The 23,457-nt window shown below is 44.2% G+C and overlaps 1 protein-coding gene across 2 annotated transcripts in view; it reads right to left on the bottom strand.

The window, feature by feature from the left end:
• Nucleotides 1-950: 950 nt before the first annotated feature.
• The window catches only part of LOC110528007 (RING finger protein 207), a 28,932-nt gene continuing 6,425 nt past the window's right edge, over nucleotides 951-23,457 (bottom strand). For both annotated transcript variants that reach the window (XM_090241218.1, XM_021609778.3), the window contains 14 exons: nucleotides 23,274-23,355; nucleotides 23,109-23,184; nucleotides 9,040-9,165; nucleotides 8,523-8,569; nucleotides 7,682-7,754; nucleotides 7,422-7,490; nucleotides 7,256-7,324; nucleotides 6,856-6,962; nucleotides 4,590-4,767; nucleotides 4,276-4,461; nucleotides 4,066-4,117; nucleotides 3,791-3,908; nucleotides 3,595-3,687; nucleotides 951-3,446 (listed from right to left, as the gene is read on the bottom strand). In XM_090241218.1, coding sequence (XP_090097344.1) covers nucleotides 3,296-3,446; nucleotides 3,595-3,687; nucleotides 3,791-3,908; nucleotides 4,066-4,117; nucleotides 4,276-4,461; nucleotides 4,590-4,767; nucleotides 6,856-6,962; nucleotides 7,256-7,324; nucleotides 7,422-7,490; nucleotides 7,682-7,754; nucleotides 8,523-8,569; nucleotides 9,040-9,165; nucleotides 23,109-23,184; nucleotides 23,274-23,355 — 1,427 coding nt within the window. In that variant the 3' untranslated portion in view covers nucleotides 951-3,295. The remainder of the gene's footprint in view (nucleotides 3,447-3,594; nucleotides 3,688-3,790; nucleotides 3,909-4,065; nucleotides 4,118-4,275; nucleotides 4,462-4,589; nucleotides 4,768-6,855; nucleotides 6,963-7,255; nucleotides 7,325-7,421; nucleotides 7,491-7,681; nucleotides 7,755-8,522; nucleotides 8,570-9,039; nucleotides 9,166-23,108; nucleotides 23,185-23,273; nucleotides 23,356-23,457) is intronic.

Here is a 23,457-nt window from a genome sequence, read left to right as displayed (position 1 = left end):
CCCTAGTTTCAGTGGATCCAGTGGGTGTGTGGTTCTCCTGTGTGGACTGGTCAGTGTGTTCTTGTCACTCTGTTCCATCAGCATCTGAGCTCCCTGTTGTAGCCGTGAAGACCGAGGACAGTGTGACCTTCAGAGAGACAGGAATCAGATTAGAAACCCTAGGCTGAGAGACAGCCTTCAATTATACAGCTGAGAGACAGGGAATAGTGAAGGAAATTGACTTGCATTGACATTGTCAGTGAGCCTGTGTGTTAGTTTGTGCGTGCGCACGTGTGCGTATGTGAAGAGGTTCGGTTGGTGCTAGTGAGATGTGTTTTTTCCTTGAGGATCCACAATCCCATGGGACTACTCTCTTGCCCTCTGACATTTTTCTATGGCTGCCCCAGCACCTGTCACCGTGGTGATAAGGGGATCAACATTGATTCCAATTACTGTTCAACACCTGGCTGGGATCAGTCACAGGTCATCAATATCCTCTATAGTGGACAGGGGATGAAACAAGGTTTAGATGTTCAATGAGATGATATACGACCACGGGGAGGCAGTGGATGGCCAGAGCAGTTGCAAACTCAGTCTTTACTCTGCTGTCACAAATGTGTTTTTAATGAGTGTGCACCCCTGACTCCTCTGCAGAGGAGAGACAGCCCTGTTCTGTAGGTTCAGCCTGACCTGAATATTTTCTGAGAAGCAGCGGGGCTGAACAGACCTAAAATCACATACTGTAACGTAAATAACCTTCACCCTCTGCTCTACATCATCCATCTGTATGTAGGCCTGGTTTTCCTGCATAGAGGTCATTCCTGCTTCTATCCACAATACAAAGGGGATATTAATTACTGGTGAAGCAACGACTTTCTTATAATATGGGAATACGTTTTTGTATGGACATGTCTTCAACAGACAAACAAAAAAAGAAACATACAAGAAAATGGGAAAGGACAAATAAGGAATAGTATTTACACCAGATAAATATTTATAGGTAACTGACACAATAATGAAAACACTTAATGAGCGATTCAAAGTATATTGACAGCAGATACTTCCACATACAGTGCCTTCGGAAAGTATTCAGACCCCTTGGCGTTTTCAAAATTTTGTTAGGTAACAGCCTTATTCTAAAATAGATTTTTTTTAAATCCTCATCAATCTGCACACATTACCCCATAATGACTAAGCAAAACAAAAACAGTTTCAGAAAAGTTTGCTAATTTATTAAATAATAAAAAACATTTCACATTTACATAAGTATTCAGTACCTTTGGCAGCAATTACAGCCTAGAGTCTTCTTGGGTATGACGCTACAGGCTTGGAACACCTGTATTTGGGGAGTTTCTCCCATTCTTTTCTGCAGATCCTTTCAAGCTCTGTCAGATTGGATGGGGAGCATTGCTGCACAGCTATTTTCAGGTCTCTCCAGAGATGTTCGATCGGGCTCAAGTCCGGGGTCTGGCTGGGCCCCTCACGGACATTCGGAGACTTGTCCCGAAACCACTCCTGCGTTGTCTTGGCTGTGTGCTCCAGACGAGATGCTTGGCATTCAGGCCAAAGAGTTCAAGCTTGGTTTCATCAGACCAGAGAATCTTGTTTCTCAAGGTCTGAGAGTCTTTAGGTGCCTTTTGGCAAACTCCAAGTGGGCTGTCATGTGCCTTTACTGAGAAGTGACTTCTGTCTGGCCACTCTACCATAAAGTCCTGATTGGTGGAGTGCTGCAGAGATGGTTGTCCTTCTGGAAGGTTCTCCTATCCCAACAGAGGAACTCTAGAGCTCTGTCAGAGTGACCATTGGGTTCTTGGTCACCTCCCTGGCCAAGGCCCTTTTTCCCCGATTGCTCAGTTTGTCCGGGCGGCCAGCTCTAGGACGAGTCTTGCTGGTTTCCAAACTTTTTCCATTTAAGAATAATGGAGGCCACAATGTGCTTGGGGACCTTCAGTGCCACAGAAATGTTTTTGTACCCTTCCCCAGATCTGTGCCTCGACACAATCCTGTCTCAGAGCTCTATGTGCAATTCCTTCAACCTCATGGTTTGGTTTTTGCTCTGACATGCACGTTCAACTGTGGGACCTTATATAGACAGGTGTATGCCTTTCCAAATCGTCTCCAATCAATTTAAATGAACACACAGGTGGAATCCAATCAAGTTGTAGAAATATCTCAAGGATGATCAATGGAAACAGGATGCACCTGAGCTCAATTTTGAGACTCATAGCAAGGGGTCTGAATACTTATCTAAATAAGGTATTTCTGTTTTTTATACATTTGCAAACATTTCTAAAAAACTGTTTTTCGCATTTGTCATTATGGGGTATTACGGCTACCATGGCTATGCCCCCATAGGATGACAATTCCTCCATCCACAGGGCACGAGTGGTCACTGAATGGTTTGATGAGGATGACAACGATGTAAACCATATGCCATGGCCGTCTCAGTCACCAGCTCTCAACCTAATTGAACACATGGGAGATTCTGGAGCAGCGCCTGACGCAACATTTTAGCAATTGCTTCCCTCACATAAGCTCGGCTTCACCAATTTGCTGCATATTCTTGGGTAATTTAAGGAAACCACACTGACAATACTCACCCAGTTTCTCCATGATTAATGCACAAGTTGATGTGCATCATTACATTTGACTGTTGTATTTACTGAGGTCACACCAGCACTATCTATGACCTGAGGATGAGGACCAACAAGCCATACATCACCAGATACATTCCACTATGTACTGTATATAACTAGTGATCATATGATACAAATACAACCGTCGGTTTTAGAACCATACAATCAAACGAATAGCCCTTTCAGGACAACACAGCATAACAACATATGACCATTTTAGAAATATCAACTGAGGAAGCACTCTCCCTCTGTATGTTATTGCAGGTCTAAAACCATGCATTGTTGATTGAGACATGGTAGTCACAGTCACTTCCTCAGCATAAAACTCCAGATCCTCCATCCATTCAGTCCATAATGAGGTGTTCTACTGGTCCATCAGATTGATCTTTTCACATTGACTAGTGAGATTGGAGGGGATTCACCGCCCTCTCAGTGAGTCCATTGACTCCAGTTTGTTAGTCATTGAGTCCAGTGAGTGTCAGTGGAGTCCTCTGAGACCTGTTTGTCTAAGGACTCACCTCTGAGCGGATGACAACACCTCCCTGCCAAGAAATGTCACCATGAAATGTCAGGAGCGACTATCTGAACAGAGGAGAATGTCACATGCTGTCCCTGTCCTGTTGTGTTGAGCTGGAGGCCACACAGGAAACAGGGGGGAGGGGAAAGTGTAACATTCTGCTTTATAATGGCATCTCATTGTAATTGGCTGTCTGCCTTCCTGGCCAATGGTAGTCATTGGTCTTGATGGAAGCCTCATCAGACTGTATGATAAGGGAGCGGTTATCCATGTTCTTTTCCCAGTCACTGTCAGTGGGACAGGTGTGGTCTTCACTGCCAAGGAAAACAAAGAGAGGGTACATAGCTCGGATAGTGCATTCAACACCTTCATGATTATAAAATGGAATCTGTCCCAGTTTCCGGTCATTATTTATATTATCTGTAGTATACAGACTAACCACAGTTATGTGTTGCGAGGTACCTGTGTTGTGCGTCCATGGCCATAGAGGTGTCCTCATAGATTTTCAGCATGGTTTCTGTGCGGTCATCATGAAGCTCTTTGGGCTCCTGAAATCTGGTTTGACCAGTATTTTACTTAATTATTTATTTGACATAGAATTTCTGTATTTTGTATCGATGGAGTTGTAGTTTGTAAGGGAACCGTATATCATTATTACCTTGGTTCTAGGCGCTCTTTAACCTTGGCGATAGACAGGATGTATGGTCCAATCTGTCGGGCGATGGTGGTCAGGTACAAGTTCTCCTGCTTCAGCTGCTGCAGGTCCTGGAGCTGTGCTAGAATGTGGTCGAACACAAATGCCATGTCAAAGTACAGAACAAAGCACATGCATCACATCCAAAGATGGGATTAGATCATGATGCATGTTACCAAGTCCAAATGTACATACAGTACATACAACAGATTGATGTTTAGTTAATGGGTAAACCTTACCTTCATAGATCTCCTGCTCATTAGTGACCCTCTGAAAGGTCTCCTCCCAAATCTAAAAGGGAAATATGGTTTACTTCCTTTAATAAGGGCAAATCATTCACAAGGCCAAGTCATTCATCTGCACAAAACATCGGATATAGTAAATGATCTATAAGCTGCTTGACCTCCTAAACATATTGCTGCTGTTCGATATGGGGCCTGTGGATGTACCTCTTCAAACAGAGCCCTCATGGTCTCCACAGAGGAGTACTGGGAGGAGATCTGTCCGTCGATGTGCAGGGAGCGGTCCAGGATCTCCCCCATGGTGTCTGTGTTGATGAGGGAGTGGTGTTTGGTCAGGTCCCTGTGTAGCTCCTGTACCTGGTCCTTCATGTTCTGGATCTCAGTCTGGAGGGTCTGGGTCAAACACACAGATTAATGTATGCACGCACGCACGCACCAACACTGTCACAGACACCCTATCACAAGTGAAGTGGCCAAGTCACTCTACCCATAGTTGTTGTCATTGTGATCATGTCACTCACCCTGTAACTGTTCTCATAGTTGCGGCAGTGCTCAGTGAAGGGTGTGTCGGCCCCCTCTGCCAGGAGGACCTTGGTGCAGATGTAGCGGTGGGAGGTAGACTTTCTCCCCGCGGCCGAGCCCAGGGGCATGTCACTGAGGGACGGGGAGCGGCACGACATGGAGAAGGGGGAATGGAGCCTGAGGGAGGGGAGATAAAACCACAGGGCATCATTCATCGGGAAGCCTCGTCCTAAGTAACAGTTATTTATTTAAGGCTATAAATATATATATATCAGAGAGTACGTTTTACAGCCTATCTATCCCATTTTATATAAATATACTGTCCCTCATGTTCAATATTATATTCAGGTGTTCTCACTGCTAATGTTCCAGAGAGAGTGATTCATAGTTGAAGCGTGCACCTCAAAACCATAACTCAACACAGGCTATTCCGATAATGGCATTCTGAAGACCATGTTTACAACTAACAATGTAAAACATTTGCTTGCCCGAGTTCCAGTTCAGAAAATTACTTTGCTATAACATTTTGAACAATAGAACCATTGCTTCATATACTGTATTTGCAACCAATGGAAATGATAAATATTGTAGACTGTACTTGAGTCGCTTTTGAGACCCGGCTGAACTGGAAACATAAAATTCTCCCCGTGAGCTTTAAGACAAAGAGACAACCAGGACAGACAGACAGACGGGCCCTGACCTGGCTTTCCCTCACTCCTTACCACCACCACTACCACTGGAGTAATAGATAGCGATTAATGTAATACTGTAGACCACTTTAACAGACTTTCCTAACACTTAATATTACAATTTTAACCAAATATTTGTCATAGTTTACAATTGTCCACAAATGAGGGAGGGCTATGTATCATACCAATGAAACACGGAATAAACTCTGGAATATATAACAGGTGGAAATATCATTAGCCAGTTGGTAAAGACAGATATTCTATAATTACGGAAAAGTTTATCAGCACACAACTGGGGAAGACATGTAGCTTACCTGGGCCCTGGAATGCTTTCAGTCCTGATTTCTTGCTTGGCACATGCCCTGATACAGCAGTAGAACTATCCCGAGAGTGAGTCTCTGATTGTTTGCTGTGAATGTCTCTTTCTCACCCTGCCATACGCATTTAGTCCTCTGAGCATCCACTTGCTGCCCCCACCACTGATACCAATTTAAGACATTGGCAAAAGCAGTGACATCAATGGCATGGAACAAATTGGCCCCGCCACTCCTGTGTGCCTAGCTACCAGATGAATCCTGGAGAGTTCTGTGAAATTCTGATAAAAATAGTGCCAGCCTGCTCAGTGCCGTCCCCACCCACTCCGTATCCTACATGGAGGGGGCACTGGTTGGGAGGGAGGACTGTCAGTATGTTGGGGGTTTGGGAAAAGGGGGAGTTACAGACCTGTGAACAGTTGGGAGTGATTGATGTGGAAAATTGGTCAGGGAGCATGCGTCCCTTGTGTCTACATGGACAGGGACAGAGTCTGCATCTGAATGAGTTTGTGAGAACAAATGGCTCCATTTTGAAAACAAATGAATCTCTATGTCTGTGTCAAATACCTACAACTATAGCTTACACCAACTAGGAACCAAGGCTCTGGAAGGGGACATTTTGATTCTGTTAAAACTCTGGTAACAGCTAAGCCCAGTGTAAGCTCAGTCCTTGAATTTGGGTCCAGTCATCCTCACTGTATCTTATACTTCAGCCAAATACATTGACACCCCAGTATGTGTGTGTATTGAGAGACATACTGTCATGTGTGTCAAGGTTTGCAAGAGATCCAGACTGTGTTGTGATATCCAGACAGACACAGAGCCTTGCTGGAAAAAGCTGTTTCCTGGAACCCTGGCTTTGCGCTGGTCACTCTGGCCCAGCCCACTGTTATCACCCGTATTTCTGGCACGGAAAGGACGGGACTAGCGCCCGCTATAACAGGAAGACCGCCACCAAAAAGGTGAGTTACGTAGCCTAAGCATGTCTGTGCCCAGAGCTTACAGGCAGACAGGATAAGTGACATAGTGGGGCTCATAATGGAGTCTCCTTCCCTCTCTCTGTGGTTATCACCATCTGCCAGTTGTGCTTCCAAGAATTGTTTATATTATATCTCATGTTTCAAGGAGATCATCTCATATTTTATATGTGCAAACATTTGGGTCCAGAGATTTGGTCTCATTAAAAAGCTCCACTTGTACACTGAAAGACAGAGATTAGGGAAGAATATTTTGCACAAGAGTTAAAGGCCAAGCAGACTCACAGGGCTGCAATACTAGTTGCGCCGGTAATGGAGGCTGGGCGGCGCTGTCCCAGCAGCAGGAGGGGCTCCAGACAGCGAGCAAACTCAACCCTGTAGCCTGTGTTAATCTGAGGGGAGAGAGAGATCATCTGGGTCAGAGCTTGTTAGCACCTTTCTTTGAAGAAAGAGACAACACATTTACTGTGTGTATAGTATTAAATGCTAATTTTACATGACATCCTTACAAAAAAAGATTCCAGTCAGTGTGCAGTATAACTGCAGTATGTTGCAAATACTGCGTCCAAAATACCACAGTCGACTGCAGTTACTGCAGTTTCAAAACAGCAATATTTTTTTGTAAGGGCAGTGTGGATTGAAGTCACATTGTTTTTTAAGAACAGAGTAGACAAGCCACACTCACTTTGCTGCTTTGCACTGGTCGCAGTTGATGAGGGAGCTTCACAATCCTCCTCAGCCTTTCCATTAGTTGCTGTGGAGGAGAGAGCCACGATGTTTGATGCAAACCTCTGGTTAATTTACCCATTCTATCTTTGATTCTCTTCAGAATATAAAGTGCCAGCACTCACATATCCCATGTCCAGAAACTCAAACTTGTTGGCTGAGCTGAGAAAGGCTGAGCAGGTGACCAGGTGAACCTTGGAGAGGGCATCAGAGAGGGTCAGAGGTCAACCACACTGGAGGGCTTGTGAATAATAAACTGTTCAGCTAATAATGGCCAAACTATACCACTGTCAAATGTATTTATGGGTATCAACTAGGTAACAACTAGTTATTGGCCTACACTGTTAATTACAGGCCTGGGGATATAGAGATATGATGATCTAACCTGCAGGGTTGGCAGGAGGGCAGCAAGGTGTGAGAGCTGCTCCTTTAGCGCCTTCTCCTTTTCTTCATGTTGGCTACAAACACACACAACATTTCCACTACACGTCTATCCCCTCGATGCAATACAGAAACCCATACTTCATGTATCCAGGTCCTTATCTATGTTCTGCTCTCCGTAACAAACACATACACACCGACAGACACTGAGACGGAAACACACAGCCTGCCATAAATAGCTTTTAACTCCCTTCTGGGAATCCAGACAGTCACTGGGCCGCTTCCAGGCAGCGAGCCGAGAAAGATGGTGGACACGGGGCCCAAAAATCTCAATGAAGATCTCTACACAATGCAACCTGATACACTCTCTCCTATACAGACTTCAGAGGCAGTAATGCTGCAGTCCAGTGGCCCCCAGGATCTAGCTTCCTGCTCCACTGGTTGTGATGGACTGCTACCAGAGAGTAAATATCAATACCAGAGGTTATCTACACATTTTCATTGATTAAATGTAACCATGAACTGCAGCTGTGGACATGGAACGATGAGTAGTTGTGTTGAAGCAGTCCTTACTCTGTTTGCCTAGTCATTCTTGTTTGAATTGTTTACTGTGAAGTCTATCTCTTGGGGCCAAATAGAAACTAGCCTACACCAGGGTGTAACATATAATCGCTGCAATACATTCATGTTGGTAAATTAGATTTGCTAACTATGTACAAACTGTACAATGTAAAGCACATTGAGACCTAGGGAAAATCGCTAAATTCAATCCATGCCAATCAGATTGCCTATCCATAGTTTTTCTGTTATCAAAGCAACAGTTTCATAGCAAAGTAATGCAGTACCTTTGAGCCGCTCGCAACAGAATGTTCTTCCTCTCAGCCAGTCTTTCCTGTCAGATGAGAGCAGAGAAAAAGTTAACCACAAGGAAAATGGATATGAAAACGTCTGCTAGTAGTCGGTCTACTGTGAAAAAGACTGTTGGCCTTGTTTGCCACCCTCCATTTTTCAAAATAACTGTCTGAGGATTTAACTTCTGATTCATTTCCTCTAAAATGTAATTTTGTGGTACACATTGTCTTGTAATTGAACCAGTATGGGTTTGGTCCATTCATGGAGTTTTTGTTGAGAGCTGAAGACCCTTGCAATCTTTTAACAAAAAGAGCAAGAGAGTCACCCAGTGGTGAGGCCCCATCATAGCATCTTCAGAGTTATATATTCCATGTAAAGGGCATATCACATATTCAAATGTAGAATCATTTTCATTGTGTTGCACCTAGATAGTTAAATTTCACAATGCTTATTTAATACATTTCAGGTGACCTGAAAAGAGTCCTGTAGAGTCCTGAAAAGAGTCCTTACCTGCATACTGGTGAAGATGTTGCAGATTGCATTCTCCTCTTCCTCCATATTGGAGCCCACCGCTCCTATCATGGCCCTCAGCATGATAATAGCCTCACAGGCCGATGTCTGCAGCTCCTTCACTGCCTACAGAGAAAGCAAGGCTCACACATGGTCATGGTATATATTCTCACTCACCTGTAGCTAAACCACACACATGATCATATGCTTTATCTCAAACTCAAGACCCACCCGGTACCTTTTCAAAATCGACAACATAAGCATCCTATATTATGTCAAGTAAAATACAGCATGGAAACAGAGTTGCAGAGGGAGATTCATACTAGGCCATGGAGTTGTGAGTGCGTTAGGGGAGAGTGGGGTATGTTGAGCCACCCTTGTTTATATGTGACCATACACAAAATGTATAATTTGACCAAATATTTAGGAAGAGGTCATCATTTCATGTAGTCTGTGAAGGAAGAAACCACATTGAAAAAGTGGTAAGCAAACTTAGGTCCCCAAAAATGTATTTTCACTATGTCAAATGAGGTTTCATGATGCTTGTATCTAAACCAAAGTAGATAATTTAAAGATTGTTGTATACATCAGTTGGGGGCTTGTGTTCTCTAAAAGCTTCAATATGAGGTCCTAAACTTAGCATGCTATAGCTGTGTGGGCTAATATAAACAAAAATACAAAAAAAGAAACATCCCTTTTTCAGGACCCTGTCTTTCAAAGTTAATTCGTAAAAATCCAATAACTTCACAGATCTTTATTGTAAAGGGTTTAAACACTGTTTCCAATGCTTGTTGAATGAACCATAAACAATTAATGAACAAGCCCCTGTGGAATGGTCGTTAAGACACTTAACAGTTTACAGATGGTAGGCAATTAAGGTCACAGTTATGAAAACTTAGGTCACTATAGAGAAGCCTTTCTACCAACTCTGAAAAACACCAAATGAAAGATGCCCAGGGGCCCTGCTCATCTGCGTGAACATGCCTTAGGCATGCTGCAAGGAGGCATGAGGACTGCAAATGGGCCAGGGCAATAAATTCCAATATCCGTACTGTGAGACGCCTAAGACAGCGAGACAGGGAGACAGGACGGACAGCTGATCGCCCTCGCAGTGACAGACCACGTGTAACAACACCTGCACAGGATCGGTACATCCCAACATCACACCTAAGGGACAGGTACTGCATGGCAACAACAACTGCCCGAGTTACACCAAAAATGCTCAGACTGTCCGCAATAGGCTGAGAGAGGCTGGACTGAGGCTTGTAGGCCTGTTGTAAGGCAGGTCCTCACCAGACATCACCGGCAACGACGTCGCCTATGGGCACAAACCCACCATTGCTGGACCAGACAGGACTGGCAAAAAGTGCTCTTCACTGACAAGTCGTGGTTTTGTCTCACCAGGGTTGATGGTCAGATTTGCATTTGAGCATTACACCGAAGCCTGTACTCTGGAGCGGGATCGATTTGGAGGTGGAGGGTCCGTCATGGTCTGGGGCGATGTGTCACAGCATCATCGGACTGAGCTTGTTGTCATTGCAGGCAATCTCAACTCTGTGCATTAAAGGGAAGACATCCTCCTCCCTCATGTGGTACCCTTCCTGCAGGCTCATCCTGACATGACCCTCCAGCATGACAATGCTACCAGCCATTCTGCTTGTTCTGTGCGTGATTTCCTGCAAGACAGGAATGTCAGTGTTCTGCCATGGCCAGCAAAGAGTCCAGATCTCAATCCCATTGAGCACGTCTGGGACTAGAGGGCTAGGGCCATTCCCCCCAGAAATGTCCGGGAACTTGCAGGTGCCTTGGTGGAAGAGTGGGGTAACATCTCACAGCAAGAACTGGCAAATCTGGTGCAGTCCATGAGGAGGAGATGCACTGCAGTACTTAATGCAGTACCCCCCCCCCCCCCCTTTGAGGAGCATCCAGACGCTGCACTTGATGAAATTATGAAATTGCTTCTTCCAATTATTGATAAACATGCACCTGTTAAGAAACTGACTGTTAGAACTGTTAAGGCTCTATGGATTGATGAGGAATTGAAAAAACTGTTTGGTTGAAAGAGATGGGGCAAAAGGAGTGACTTATACGTCTGGCTGCACATCTGACTGGTGGACTTACTGCAAATTTAAAAACGATGTGACTAAACTCAACAAAAAGAAGAAGACATTTTATTATGAAGATAAGATCAATGATATAAACAATGATAGAAAAAAACTTGAGTTAATAAAATTATGGGCAGAAAGACAAATTCAACTCCATCTTTCATCCAATCAGATTGCTTATTCATGACAAAAACTTTTGATGTTGCAATTTTTTAAAGGATTATTTAATTGGCAAAGTGGGCGAACTTAGGCAGGAAATGACCACAACAAACAGTGAGCAATTATATTCATGCATAAAAAAAACTATTAATGAAAGAAAAGCAGTGCATGTATGAATTTTGTAAAGTTAGTGTGGGAGAGGTGGAAAAATTATTGTTAACGATCAACAATGACAAACCTCCTGGCATTGACCATTTAGATGGAAAGCTACTGAGGATGGTGGCTGACTCTATAGCCACTCCTATCTGTCATATTTTTAATCTGAGCATTAAGGAAAGTCTTTGTCCTCAGGCCTGGAGGGAAGCCAAAGTAATTCCGCTACCCAACAGTGATAAAGCGGCCTTTACTGGTTCTAACAGCAAACCTATAAGCTTGCTGCCAGCTCTTAGCAAACTGTTGGAAAAAATTGTGTTTGACCAAATACAATGATATTTTTCTGTAAACAAATTAACAACAGACTTTCAGCATGCTTATAGAGAAGGGCACTCAACATGTACTGCACTGACACAAATGACTGATGATTGGTTAAAGGAATTGATAATAAGAAGATTATGGGAGCTGTACTGTTAGATTTCAGTGCAGCCTTTGATATCATTGACCATAAACTTTTGTTGAAAAAACTTAAGTGCTATGGCTTTCAACCGCTGCCATATTGTGGATTCAGAGCTGTCTATCTAATATAACTCAAAGGGTTTTCTTTAATGGAAGCTTCTCTAATGTCAAACATGTAAAGTGTGGTGTACCGCAGGGCAGCTCTCTAGGCCCTCTACTCTTTTCTATTTTTATCAATGACCTGCCACTGGCATTAAACAAAGCATGTTTGTCCATATATGCTGATGATTCAACCATATATGCATCAGCAACCACAACTAATGAAGACATTGAAACCCTTAACAAAGTGTTGCAGTCTGTTTTGGAATGGGTGGCCAGTAATAAACTGGTCCTGAATATCTCTAAAACTAAGAGCATTGTATTTGGAACAAATCATTCCTTAAGTGCTAGACCTCAGCTGAATCTGGTAATGAATGGTGTGGCTGTTGAACAAGTTGAGGAGACTAAATTACTTGGCGTTACCTTACATTGTAAACTGTCACCATCAAAACATATAGATTCAATGGTTGCAAAGATGGTAATAAAGAGATGCTCTGCTTTTTTGATATCACACTCCAAAAAGCAAGTTCTGCAGGCTCTTGTTTAGTCTAATCTTGATTATTCTCCAGTTGTGTGGTTCAGTGCGGCAAGGAAAGACCTAGTTAAGCTGCAGCTGGCCCAGAACAGAGCGGCACATTTTGCTCTTAATTGTAATCAGAGGGCTGATATAAATACTATGCATGCCAGTCTCTCTTGGCTAAGAGTTGAGGAGAGACTGACTCCATCACTTCTTCTTTTTGTAAGAAATATTAATGTGTTGGAAATCCCAAATTGTTTGCATAGTCAACTTACACACAGCTCTGACACACCCACTTATCCCACCAGACATGCCACCAGGGGTCTTTTCATAGTCCCCAAATCCAGAAAAAAATCAAGAAAACGTACAGTATTATATAGAGCCCTTATTGCATGAAACTTCCTTCCATCTCATATTGCTCAAATAAACAGCAAACTTGGTTTCAAAAAACAGATAAAGCAACACATCGCAGCACAACGCCTCTCCCCTAGTTGACCTGGATAGTTTGTGTATATACATTGATATGTAGGCTACGTGTGCCATTTTAAAAATGTATGTAGTTCTGTCCTTGAGCTGTATCTAATGATGTTCTGTATTATGTCATTCTGTATTATGTTTCATGTTTTGTGTGGACCCCAGGAAGAGTAGCTGCTGCTTTTGCAACAGCTAATGGGGATCCTAATAAAATACCAACGTGGCCATCGTCATAGGATGCCGCCTTTCCAACAAGTCAGTTCGTCAAATTTCTGCCCTGCTAGAGTTGCCCCTGTCAACTGTAAGTGCTGTTTTTGTGAAATGGAAATGTCTAAGAGCAACAACGGCTACAATGCAAATTGGTAAGCCACACTAGCTCACAGAAAGGGGCCGCTGAAAAATCGTCTGTCCTCGGTTGCAACACTCACTACCGAGTTTCAAACTGCCTCTGAAGCAACGTCAGCAGGATAACTGTTAGTCGGGAGCTTAATGAAATGGGTTTCCATGGCCGAGCAGCCGCACACAAGAGAAAGATCATTATGCACAATGCCAAGCGTCAGCTGGAGTGTTGTGAAGCTCGCCGCCATTGTACTCTGGAACAGTGGAAACTCATTCTCTGGAGTGATGAATCACACTTCACCATCTGGCAGTCCAAAGGACGAATCTGGGTTTGGCGGATGCCAGGAGAAACGCTACCTGCCCTAATGCACAGTGCCAACTGTAAAGTTTGGTGGAGGAAGAATAATGGTCTGGGACTGTTTTTCATGGTTTGGGCTAGGCGCCTGAGTTCCAGTGAAGGGAAATTTTAACACTACAGCATACAATGGCATTCTAGACTATTCACGGCAAAAGTTTGGGGAAGGCCCTTTCCTGTTTTAGCATGACAATGCCCCTGTGCACAAAGCGAGGTCCATACAGAGATGGTTTGTCGAAGTTGATGTGGAAGAACTTGACTGGCCTGCACAGAGCCCTGACCTCAATCCCATCAAACACCTTTGGGGTGAATGTAAGATAGACTGTGTGAGCCAGGCCTAATCGCCCAACATCAGTGTCCAACATCCGTGTCCGACCTCACTAATACTCTTGTGGCTGAATGGAAGCAAGTCCCCGCAGCAATGTTCCAACATTTAGTGGAAGCCTTCCCAGAAGAGTGGAGGCTGTTATAGCAGCAAAGGGTGGACCAACTCCATATTACTGCCCATGATTTTGGAATGAGATGTTCGACGAGCAGGTGTCCACATCCTTTTGGTCATGTAGTGTATCTTTGTTAGAAATAATACTGATGCTGAATGTTAAAAATGGCTAAATTCCTCCTTTACAGAGGAAAACTGTGATTTTCAGAGGTAGTGACTGTGACATATCAATGTAATCCCAGGTAGCGCACATTTGTCCTTGGAAGTTGTGGGAATGTATATTTTTGGTTTTATATTGGTTATGGGAACAAAGCAATATGATTCCTGACATACTGTAGTAGTTACAATTTTGCATGTTCTAGTAACATTTATTTTTTAGGTTGCAGGGAGGTTGTGAGAACATATTACTCTGGTTCCTTGAAGGTTTTCATGAGAGGTTTTATTAACACTGAGAATGGAAATTATAGGTTATTTCAAGGTTTTTGAATAACTTTCTTAAAACTTTCATTGAATGTTTCAATAAGACATTCAATAACATTGCTAACTTACTTTCAGTTAACTTGTTTGAACATATGGAATATAATTTCCTTTGGCATTAATCATGCAAACACATTTTATTTTGACATGGGATCAATGAGCTTCGAACACAATCTTCTATTCTCTATCCATTGAATTAGTCCAAAGTGCCACCAGAATGGTGCAATGATACTGTATTTTTTTTACACAGCTGTTCATTTCAGTCTATCCAAATAGACCCCATTTCAAAGGAAACAAGCACGGATTAAGATCAGGCCAACACACATGAACACACTTAAGATTGTTTTTATGGAACCTTATCTTCACGTTCTCAGAATGGAATGTATGTTTTTAAAGAGTAACTCTCACCTCTAATTTCAGCCTTTGCCCAATACCTTTAAATACATTTAAAAAAGCATTCTGGTGAGAAGTTGTGGGTGGGGGAAATTGCTTATAAATATTCATTTTTGGGGTGGGTAAACCTAGTTGTACCTGATCCCAACACTTTATCACTAAAGCATACTTACCAGAAGTCCACTGGCACGCTCTGAAAATAGAATTATGTGCATTGCATACAAATACGGCTCTGGACAGTTAGCTCACAGTGGCACAACGCCGAGTTCCTGACATCTATTGCCACTTGCGGTGTAAATTTGAATACCCCATGGGGGCAAATTCAAAAAAAAAAATGTGGCCTGACATTTATTGCGGTATTGTGTTGGGAAGAAAAGTGCAATCATCACCTTGCAAATGAAGGATTAGGGGCTCAATTCAATCCAACCCTCATTGCAGTATTTACGAAATAACTATTTTTCCAGTGGTCAAAGTAACTCACAGACTGGTCTTGGGAACTGCATAAAAACCTACAACTACTATAGTACCAGGGCGACCCCTCTCACAGGTATGCTTTCACTTTTCAGAATTAGAAGTGTGTGGGCATGGGATGAATATTGTAAATTACATTGTTTAAAAAATAAATAAAAGACAACTGCTCCATGTGGGATTAGAACTCATAACGACTAAATATGAGCCAACTGTTTTAGCAGACTACGCCACCAATCAGACATGGTAGTGAAAATATACAAATAATGTTACGGTGCGTGAATGAGGACCCAAAAGCGAATTAACGTAAACAGAACTTCTTTAATAACAAAACATAGGTAGGCTCAGATGGACCGGCAGATTCCGACAGGACAGGACAAGGTTGCAGCAAACATGACGATAGTCTGGTTCAGGCATGAAAAACACAAACAAGAATCCGACAAAGACAGGAACAAAAACAGAGAGAGATATAGAGGACTAATCAGAGGGAAAAAGGGAACAGGTGGGAAAAGGGGTGACGAGGTAGTTAGGAGGAGACAAGGAACAGCTGGGGGAAAGAGGGGGAGAAAAGGTAACCTAATAACGACCAGCAGAGGGAGACAGGGTGAAGGGAAAGGACAGAAACAAGACACAACATGACAATACATGACAGTACCCCCCCACTCACCGAGCGCCTCCTGGCGCACTCGAGGAGGAAACCTGGCGGCAACGGAGGAAATCATCGATCAGCGCACGGTCCAGCACGTCCCGAGAGGGAACCCAACTCCTCTCCTCAGGACCGTACCCCTCCCAATCTACTAGGTACTGATGACCACGGCCCCGAGGACGCATGTCCAAAATCCTACGGACCCTGTAGATGGGTGCGCCCTCGACAAGGATGGGGGGGGGGGGAAGACGAGCGGGGGCGCGAAGAACGGGCTTGACACAGGAGACATGGAAGACCGGGTGGACGCGACGAAGATATCGCGGAAGAAGAAGTCGCACTGCGACAGGATTAATGATCCGAGAAATACGGAACGGACCAATGAACCGCGGGGTCAACTTGCGAGAAGCGGTCTTAAGGGGAAGGTTCTGAGTGGAGAGCCAAACTCTCTGACCGCGACAATATCTAGGACTCTTAGTTCTACGCTTATTAGCAGCTCTCACAGTCTGCGCCCTATAACGGCAAAGTGCAGACCTGACCCTCTTCCAGGTGCGCTCGCAACGTTGGACAAAAGCCTGAGCGGAGGGGACGCTGGACTCGGCGAACTGAGATGAGAACAGCGGAGGCTGGTACCCGAGGCTACTCTGAAAAGGAGATAGCCCGGTCGCAGACGAAGGAAGCGAGTTGTGGGCGTATTCTGCCCAGGGGAGCTGTTCTGACCAAGACGCAGGGTTGCGAAAAGAAAGACTGCGTAAGATGCGACCAATAGTCTGATTGGCCCGTTCTGCTTGACCGTTAGACTGGGGGTGAAAGCCGGAAGAGAGACTGACGGAAGCCCCAATCAAACGGCAAAACTCCCTCCAAAATTGAGACGTGAATTGCGGACCTCTGTCCGAAACGACGTCTGACGGAAGGCCATGAATTCTGAAAACATTCTCGATGATGATTTGTGCCGTCTCTTTAGCAGAAGGAAGCTTAGCAAGGGGAATAAAATGAGCCGCCTTAGAGAACCTGTCGACAACCGTAAGAATAACAGTCTTCCCCGCTGACGAAGGCAGTCCGGTGACAAAATCTAAGGCGATGTGAGACCACGGTCGAGAGGGAATGGGAAGCGGCCTGAGACGGCCGGCAGGAGGGGAGTTACCGGACCTAGTCTGCGCGCAGACCGAACAAGCAGCCACGAAACGACGCGTGTCATGCTCCCGGGTGGGCCACCAAAAACGCTGGCGAATGGAAGCAAGCGTACCCCGAACGCCAGGGTGGCCGGCTAACTTGGCAGAGTGAGCCCACTGAAGAACGGCCAGACGAGTAGGAACGGGAACGAAAAGAAGGTTCCTAGGACAAGCGCGCGGCGACGGAGTGTGAGTGAGTGCTTGCTTTACCTGCCTCTCAATTCCCCAGACAGTCAACCCGACAACACGCCCCTCAGGGAGAATCCCCTCGGGGTCAGTGGAGGCTACTGAAGAACTGAAGAGACGAGATAAAGCATCAGGCTTGGTGTTCTTAGAGCCCGGACGATAAGAAATCACGAACTCGAAACGAGCGAAAAACAGCGCCCAACGCGCCTGACGCACATTAAGTCGTTTGGCAGAACGGATGTACTCAAGGTTCCTATGGTCAGTCCAAACGACAAAAGGAACGGTCGCCCCCTCCAACCACTGTCGCCATTCGCCTAGGGCTAAGCGGATGGCGAGCAGTTCGCGGTTTCCCACATCATAGTTACGTTCCGACGGCGACAGGCGATGAGAAAAATACGCGCATGGGTGGACCTTGTCGTCAGAGAGGGAGCGCTGAGAAAGAATGGCTCCCACGCCCACCTCTGACGCGTCAACCTCGACAACGAACTGTCTAGAGACGTCAGGTGTAACAAGGATAGGAGCGGATGTAAAACGATTCTTGAGGAGATCAAAAGCTCCCTGGGCGGAAACGGACCACTTAAAGCACGTCTTGACAGAAGTAAGGGCTGTGAGAGGAGCTGCCACCTGACCGAAATTACGGATGAAACGACGATAGAAGTTCGCGAAGCCGAGAAAGCGCTGCAGCTCGACGCGTGACTTAGGGACGGGCCAATCAATGACAGCTTGGACCTTAGCGGGGTCCATCTTAATGCCTTCAGCGGAAATAACAGAACTGAGAAATGTGACGGAGGAGGCATGAAAAGTGCACTTCTCAGCCTTCACAAAAAGACAATTCTCTAAAAGGCGTTGGAGGACACGTCGAACTTGCTGAACATGAATCTGGAGTGACGGTGAAAAAATCAGGATATCGTCAAGGTAAACGAAAACAAAGATGTTCAGCATGTCTCTCAGGACATCATTGACTAATGCCTGAAAGACAGCTGGAGCGTTAGCGAGGCCGAAAGGAAGAACCCGGTATTCAAAGTGCCCTAACGGAGTGTTAAACGCCGTCTTCCACTCGTCCCCCTCCCTGATGCGCACGAGATGGTAAGCGTTACGAAGGTCCAACTTAGTGAAAAACCTGGCTCCCTGCAGGATCTCGAAGGCTGAAGACATAAGAGGAAGCGGATAACGATTCTTCACTGTTATGTCATTCAGCCCTCGATAATCTATGCAGGGGCGCAGAGACCCGTCCTTCTTCTTGACAAAAAAAACCCCCGCTCCGGCGGGAGAGGAGGAGGGGACTATGGTACCGGCGTCAAGAGCTACAGACAAATAATCTTCGAGAGCCTTACGTTCGGGAGCCGACAGAGAGTATAGTCTACCCCGGGGGGGAGTGGTTCCCGGAAGGAGATCAATACTACAATCATACGACCGGTGTGGAGGAAGAGAGGTGGCCCTGGACCGACTGAACACCGTGCGCAGATCGTGATATTCCTCCGGCACCCCTGTCAAATCACCAGGCTCCTCCTGTGAAGAAGAGACAGAGGAAACAGGAGGGATAGCAGACATTAAACATTTCACATGACAAGAGACGTTCCAGGAGAGGATAGAATTACTAGACCAATTAATAGAAGGATTATGACAAACTAGCCAGGGATGGCCCAAAACAACAGGTGTAAAAGGTGAACGAAAAATTAAAAAAGAAATGGTTTCGCTATGATTACCAGAGACAGTGAGGGTTAAAGGTAGCGTCTCACGCTGAATCCTGGGGAGAGGACTACCATCCAAAGCGAACAAGGCCGTGGGCTCCCTTAACTGTCTGAGAGGAATGTTATGTTCCCGAGCCCAGGTCTCGTCCATAAAACAGCCCTCCGCCCCAGAGTCTATTAAGGCACTGCAGGAAGCTGACGAACCGGTCCAGCGTAGATGGACCGACAAGGTAGTGCAGGATCTTGAAGGAGAGACAGGAGTAGTAGCGCTCACCAGTAGCCCTCCGCTTACTGATGAGCTCTTGGCTTTGACTGGACATGAAGTGACAAAATGACCAGCAGAACCGCAATAGAGACAGAGGCGGTTGGTGATTCTCCGTTCCCTCTCCTTAGTCGAGATGCGGATACCTCCCAGCTGCATAGGCTCAGCACCCGAGCCGGCAGAGGAAGATGGTAGTGATGCGGAGAGGGGGGCAACGGAGAACGCGAGCTCCTTTCCACGAGCTCGGTGACGAAGATCAACCCGTCGCTCAATGCGAATAGCGAGTTCAATCAAGGAATCCACGCTGGAAGGAACCTCCCGGGAGAGAATCTCATCCTTTACCTCTGCGCGGAGACCCTCCAGAAAACGAGCGAGCAAAGCCGGCTCGTTCCAGCCACTGGAGGCAGCAAGAGTGCGAAACTCAATAGAGTAGTCTGTTATGGATCGATTACCTTGACATAGGGAAGACAGGGCCCTGGAAGCCTCCTCCCCAAAAACAGATTGATCAAAAACCCGTATCATCTCCTCCTTAAAGTCCTGATACTGGTTAGTACACTCAGCCCTTGCCTCCCAGATTGCCGTGCCCCACTCACGAGCCCGTCCAGTAAGGAGAGATATGACGTAGGCGACACGAGCAGTGCTCCTGGAGTAAGTGTTGGGATGGAGAGAAAACACAATATCACACTGGGTGAGGAACGAGCGGCATTCAGTGGGCTCCCCAGAGTAACACGGCGGGTTATTGATTCTGGGCTCCGGAGATTCGAAAGCCCTGGAAGTGGCCGGTGGATCGAGGCGGAGATGGTGAACCTGTTCTGTGAGGTTGGAGACTTGGGCGGCCAGGGTCTCAACGGCATGTCGAGCAGCAGACACTTCCTGCTCGTGTCTGCCTAGCATCGCTCCCTGGATCTCGACGGCTGAGTGGAGAGGATCCGAAGTCGCTGGGTCCATTCTTGGTCGGATTCTTCTGTTACGGTGCGTGAATGAGGACCCAAAAGCGAATTAACGTAAACAGAACTTCTTTAATAACAAAACATAGGTAGGCTCAGATGGACCGGCAGATTCCGACAGGACAGGACAAGGTTGCAGCAAACATGACGATAGTCTGGTTCAGGCATGAAAAACACAAACAAGAATCCGACAAAGACAGGAACAAAAACAGAGAGAGATATAGAGGACTAATCAGAGGGAAAAAGGGAACAGGTGGGAAAAGGGGTGACGAGGTAGTTAGGAGGAGACAAGGAACAGCTGGGGGAAAGAGGGGGAGAAAAGGTAACCTAATAACGACCAGCAGAGGGAGACAGGGTGAAGGGAAAGGACAGAAACAAGACACAACATGACAATACATGACAAATAATTGACAAGAATACCATTGTCATCTATTTCTTGTTTTGATCGATGTAGCTACGAATATAAACATAGAATTCTGATAGCCTACATGTTTTGTTTTTCTTTGTAAAAGCACATAGATGTGTATGAAAAGATAAGCAAAAACTGTCAAAAATGTAAATGTGTCTTACTGCCTTTTGAATTTTGTGTAATGTCAGTAGTCAAGTCAAGGAAGCATCATGCAAAATATATTGGCAAACTCCACTGAGAGTACCAATACCATTGCCAAATAAGGCGCACTGTCACCTGCTTTTTTAGTAAGCCTTGAGGTGGTACTACCCAGAACATCTAGAAGGGAGCGGATTTCATACAGAAGCCCTCAGTTGAGATAACGTAGAGGTACCTTCTCAAGGTGCCTCTGCATCACGATTTCAATGGTAGAGTTGAACCGCTATAGGGGCAAAAACAGCTAGATTTACTACTAATTTACTACTAATAGACAAAATAAATATATACAAACTGTCAAAATTAAGACCAGAATTGACGTGTTTCTAATAACTAATCTTAAAACATCTGGTTTTTGATGTAATAAAAATCATGGAAGTTACTCTTTTTAAATAACATTCTTAGAACGTTCTCTGAATGTTACTAAAGTTTTCTTGACGTTTTTATTGAACTTTTCTTAACGTTTTCAGAATAATTTGAGAGCATTAGCTTGAATAGAACCATGAGGAAACATGTAGGAAACATTATGCTGAAGTACTGGAATTCCCACAGAAGAGCTGAACTATTTGAGAACATTCCCAATGTCAAACCAGTTTGAGAACGTTCCAAGAGCATTACCAAAATTGAAAGACCATGTTTGTACTTTTAGGAAACGTTCTGTTAAAATAATGAAATTCTAAGAAAATAGTGTTTTTTTTGTCAAATTCCTTAAATGTGCTGAGAATGTTCCAAAACCAAGCAACTACCCTCAACCATTCCCAGAAAGTTGTGGAAGGTTGTATGCAAAATAACCATAGGACAACCACGCTCTCACCAATCTCTAAGAAACATGTAGTTCTCAGAATGTACACAGGCATTGAGCATGTTGCTCTACAAAGGAGAGTAGGTAACATCGAGGTCCTACTACTACGGAGGAGGAATGCCTACTGGATATCCTGTTTAAAAACATTGACCTCTAGTGGTCTGAATATTGACTTTGATTTCTGCAGTGGCGTGAAAAGTACCCAGTTGTGATACTTGAGTAAAGTATAGATACCTTAGTAGAAAGTTACTCAGCCAGTAAGATACTACATGAGTAAAAGTTTTCGAATGTAAATATACTTAAGTATAAAAAATACATGTAATTGCTAAAATAAACTAAAGTATCAAAAGTAAAAGTATAAATAATTTCACATTTCTTATATTAAGTAAAGCAGATTACATGTTCTTGTTTTTAAATTGTACAGATAGCCAGTGGCACACTCCAACACTCAGACATAATTTACAAATTATGCATTAGTGTTTAGTGAGTCCGCCAGATCAGAGGCAGAAGGGATGCCCACGTGTTATCTTGATAAGTGCGTGAATTGGACAATTTTCCTGTCCTGTTAAGCGTTCAAAATTTAACAAGTACTTTTGCATGTGAGGGAAAATGTAGAGAAGAAAAAGTACATTATTTTCTTTAGGAATGTAGTGAAGTAAAAGTAAATGTTGTCCAAAAAAGAAATAGAAAAGCAGTACAGATACCCCAAAAACCTACTTAAGTAGTACTTTGAAGTATTTTTAGTTAAGTACTTTACACAACTGGATCTCAGGCCCTTCTAATTAACAATTTTCTATGAACAAGTCTTATAAATGAATATATTATTTATTCAGCTTATCCACATACATCCAATATGTTCCCCCTGTTGATGATGCTTATTATGCATTATGGTTGAACCAAAATATTACATGGAACAAAAATTGAATGAAATTGGAAACAATTAAATATACTGTATTTGTGAAATTCAATGAAACAATCATGTATGTTGATGATAATCTTATGCTAATGATAACAATAGCCAAATATATTCAATATGCTGTAAACTGTTGTCTTTTAACAGTTTCACAAAATTAATTTGAATTAACCTGATAATTATGACACACCCCTCACTATTGTAATTGGTTGCACTAATTGCACTGTTTTGTCTACATAACCTGGTTCAAGCATTCATGACATCACCCTGAAGAAGGCACAGTGATGCCGAAACATTGGTGGTTTACCCAATACATACCTGGAGTTTATACATAGAGTGTGCAACTTTCTTTGTTTTTCTAGCTGGGATAACACACAATGTATCTAGAGAACAAAAGTCACAATTCACCTACCAGCACTGCCTGGTCTAGTATCTCACAGCCTTGTATGTATGCTGTCTCAATATCGATGCAGTGTATCCGGCTCTCTCTGTGGAATTTAGCAGAAACATCAATTAGCTTTACTCACAGTGTTCCTGTCTGAATCTGTGGCGTGGCTGTAGTAGGAGCTTCACTCACACTTGCATGTCTCTGAAACACTTGATGCAGAGCATCAACTTCTTCTCTGTGGAGAACATGATGTAGGGCTCATCGTGGAGAGCTGTGGAGACATTATGTTAGACCATCACATCACTGTTTCCTTACAATAAGATAATCATCCCACGAACATGGCAACACTTAATTACACATTCACTTGATGAAG

Source organism: Oncorhynchus mykiss, chromosome 7 (assembly GCF_057628025.1).
Source record: "Oncorhynchus mykiss isolate SJ-2025 chromosome 7, ASM5762802v1, whole genome shotgun sequence".
NCBI lineage: Eukaryota > Metazoa > Chordata > Actinopteri > Salmoniformes > Salmonidae > Oncorhynchus > Oncorhynchus mykiss.
This window is presented reverse-complemented; position numbering and strand designations above follow the sequence as displayed.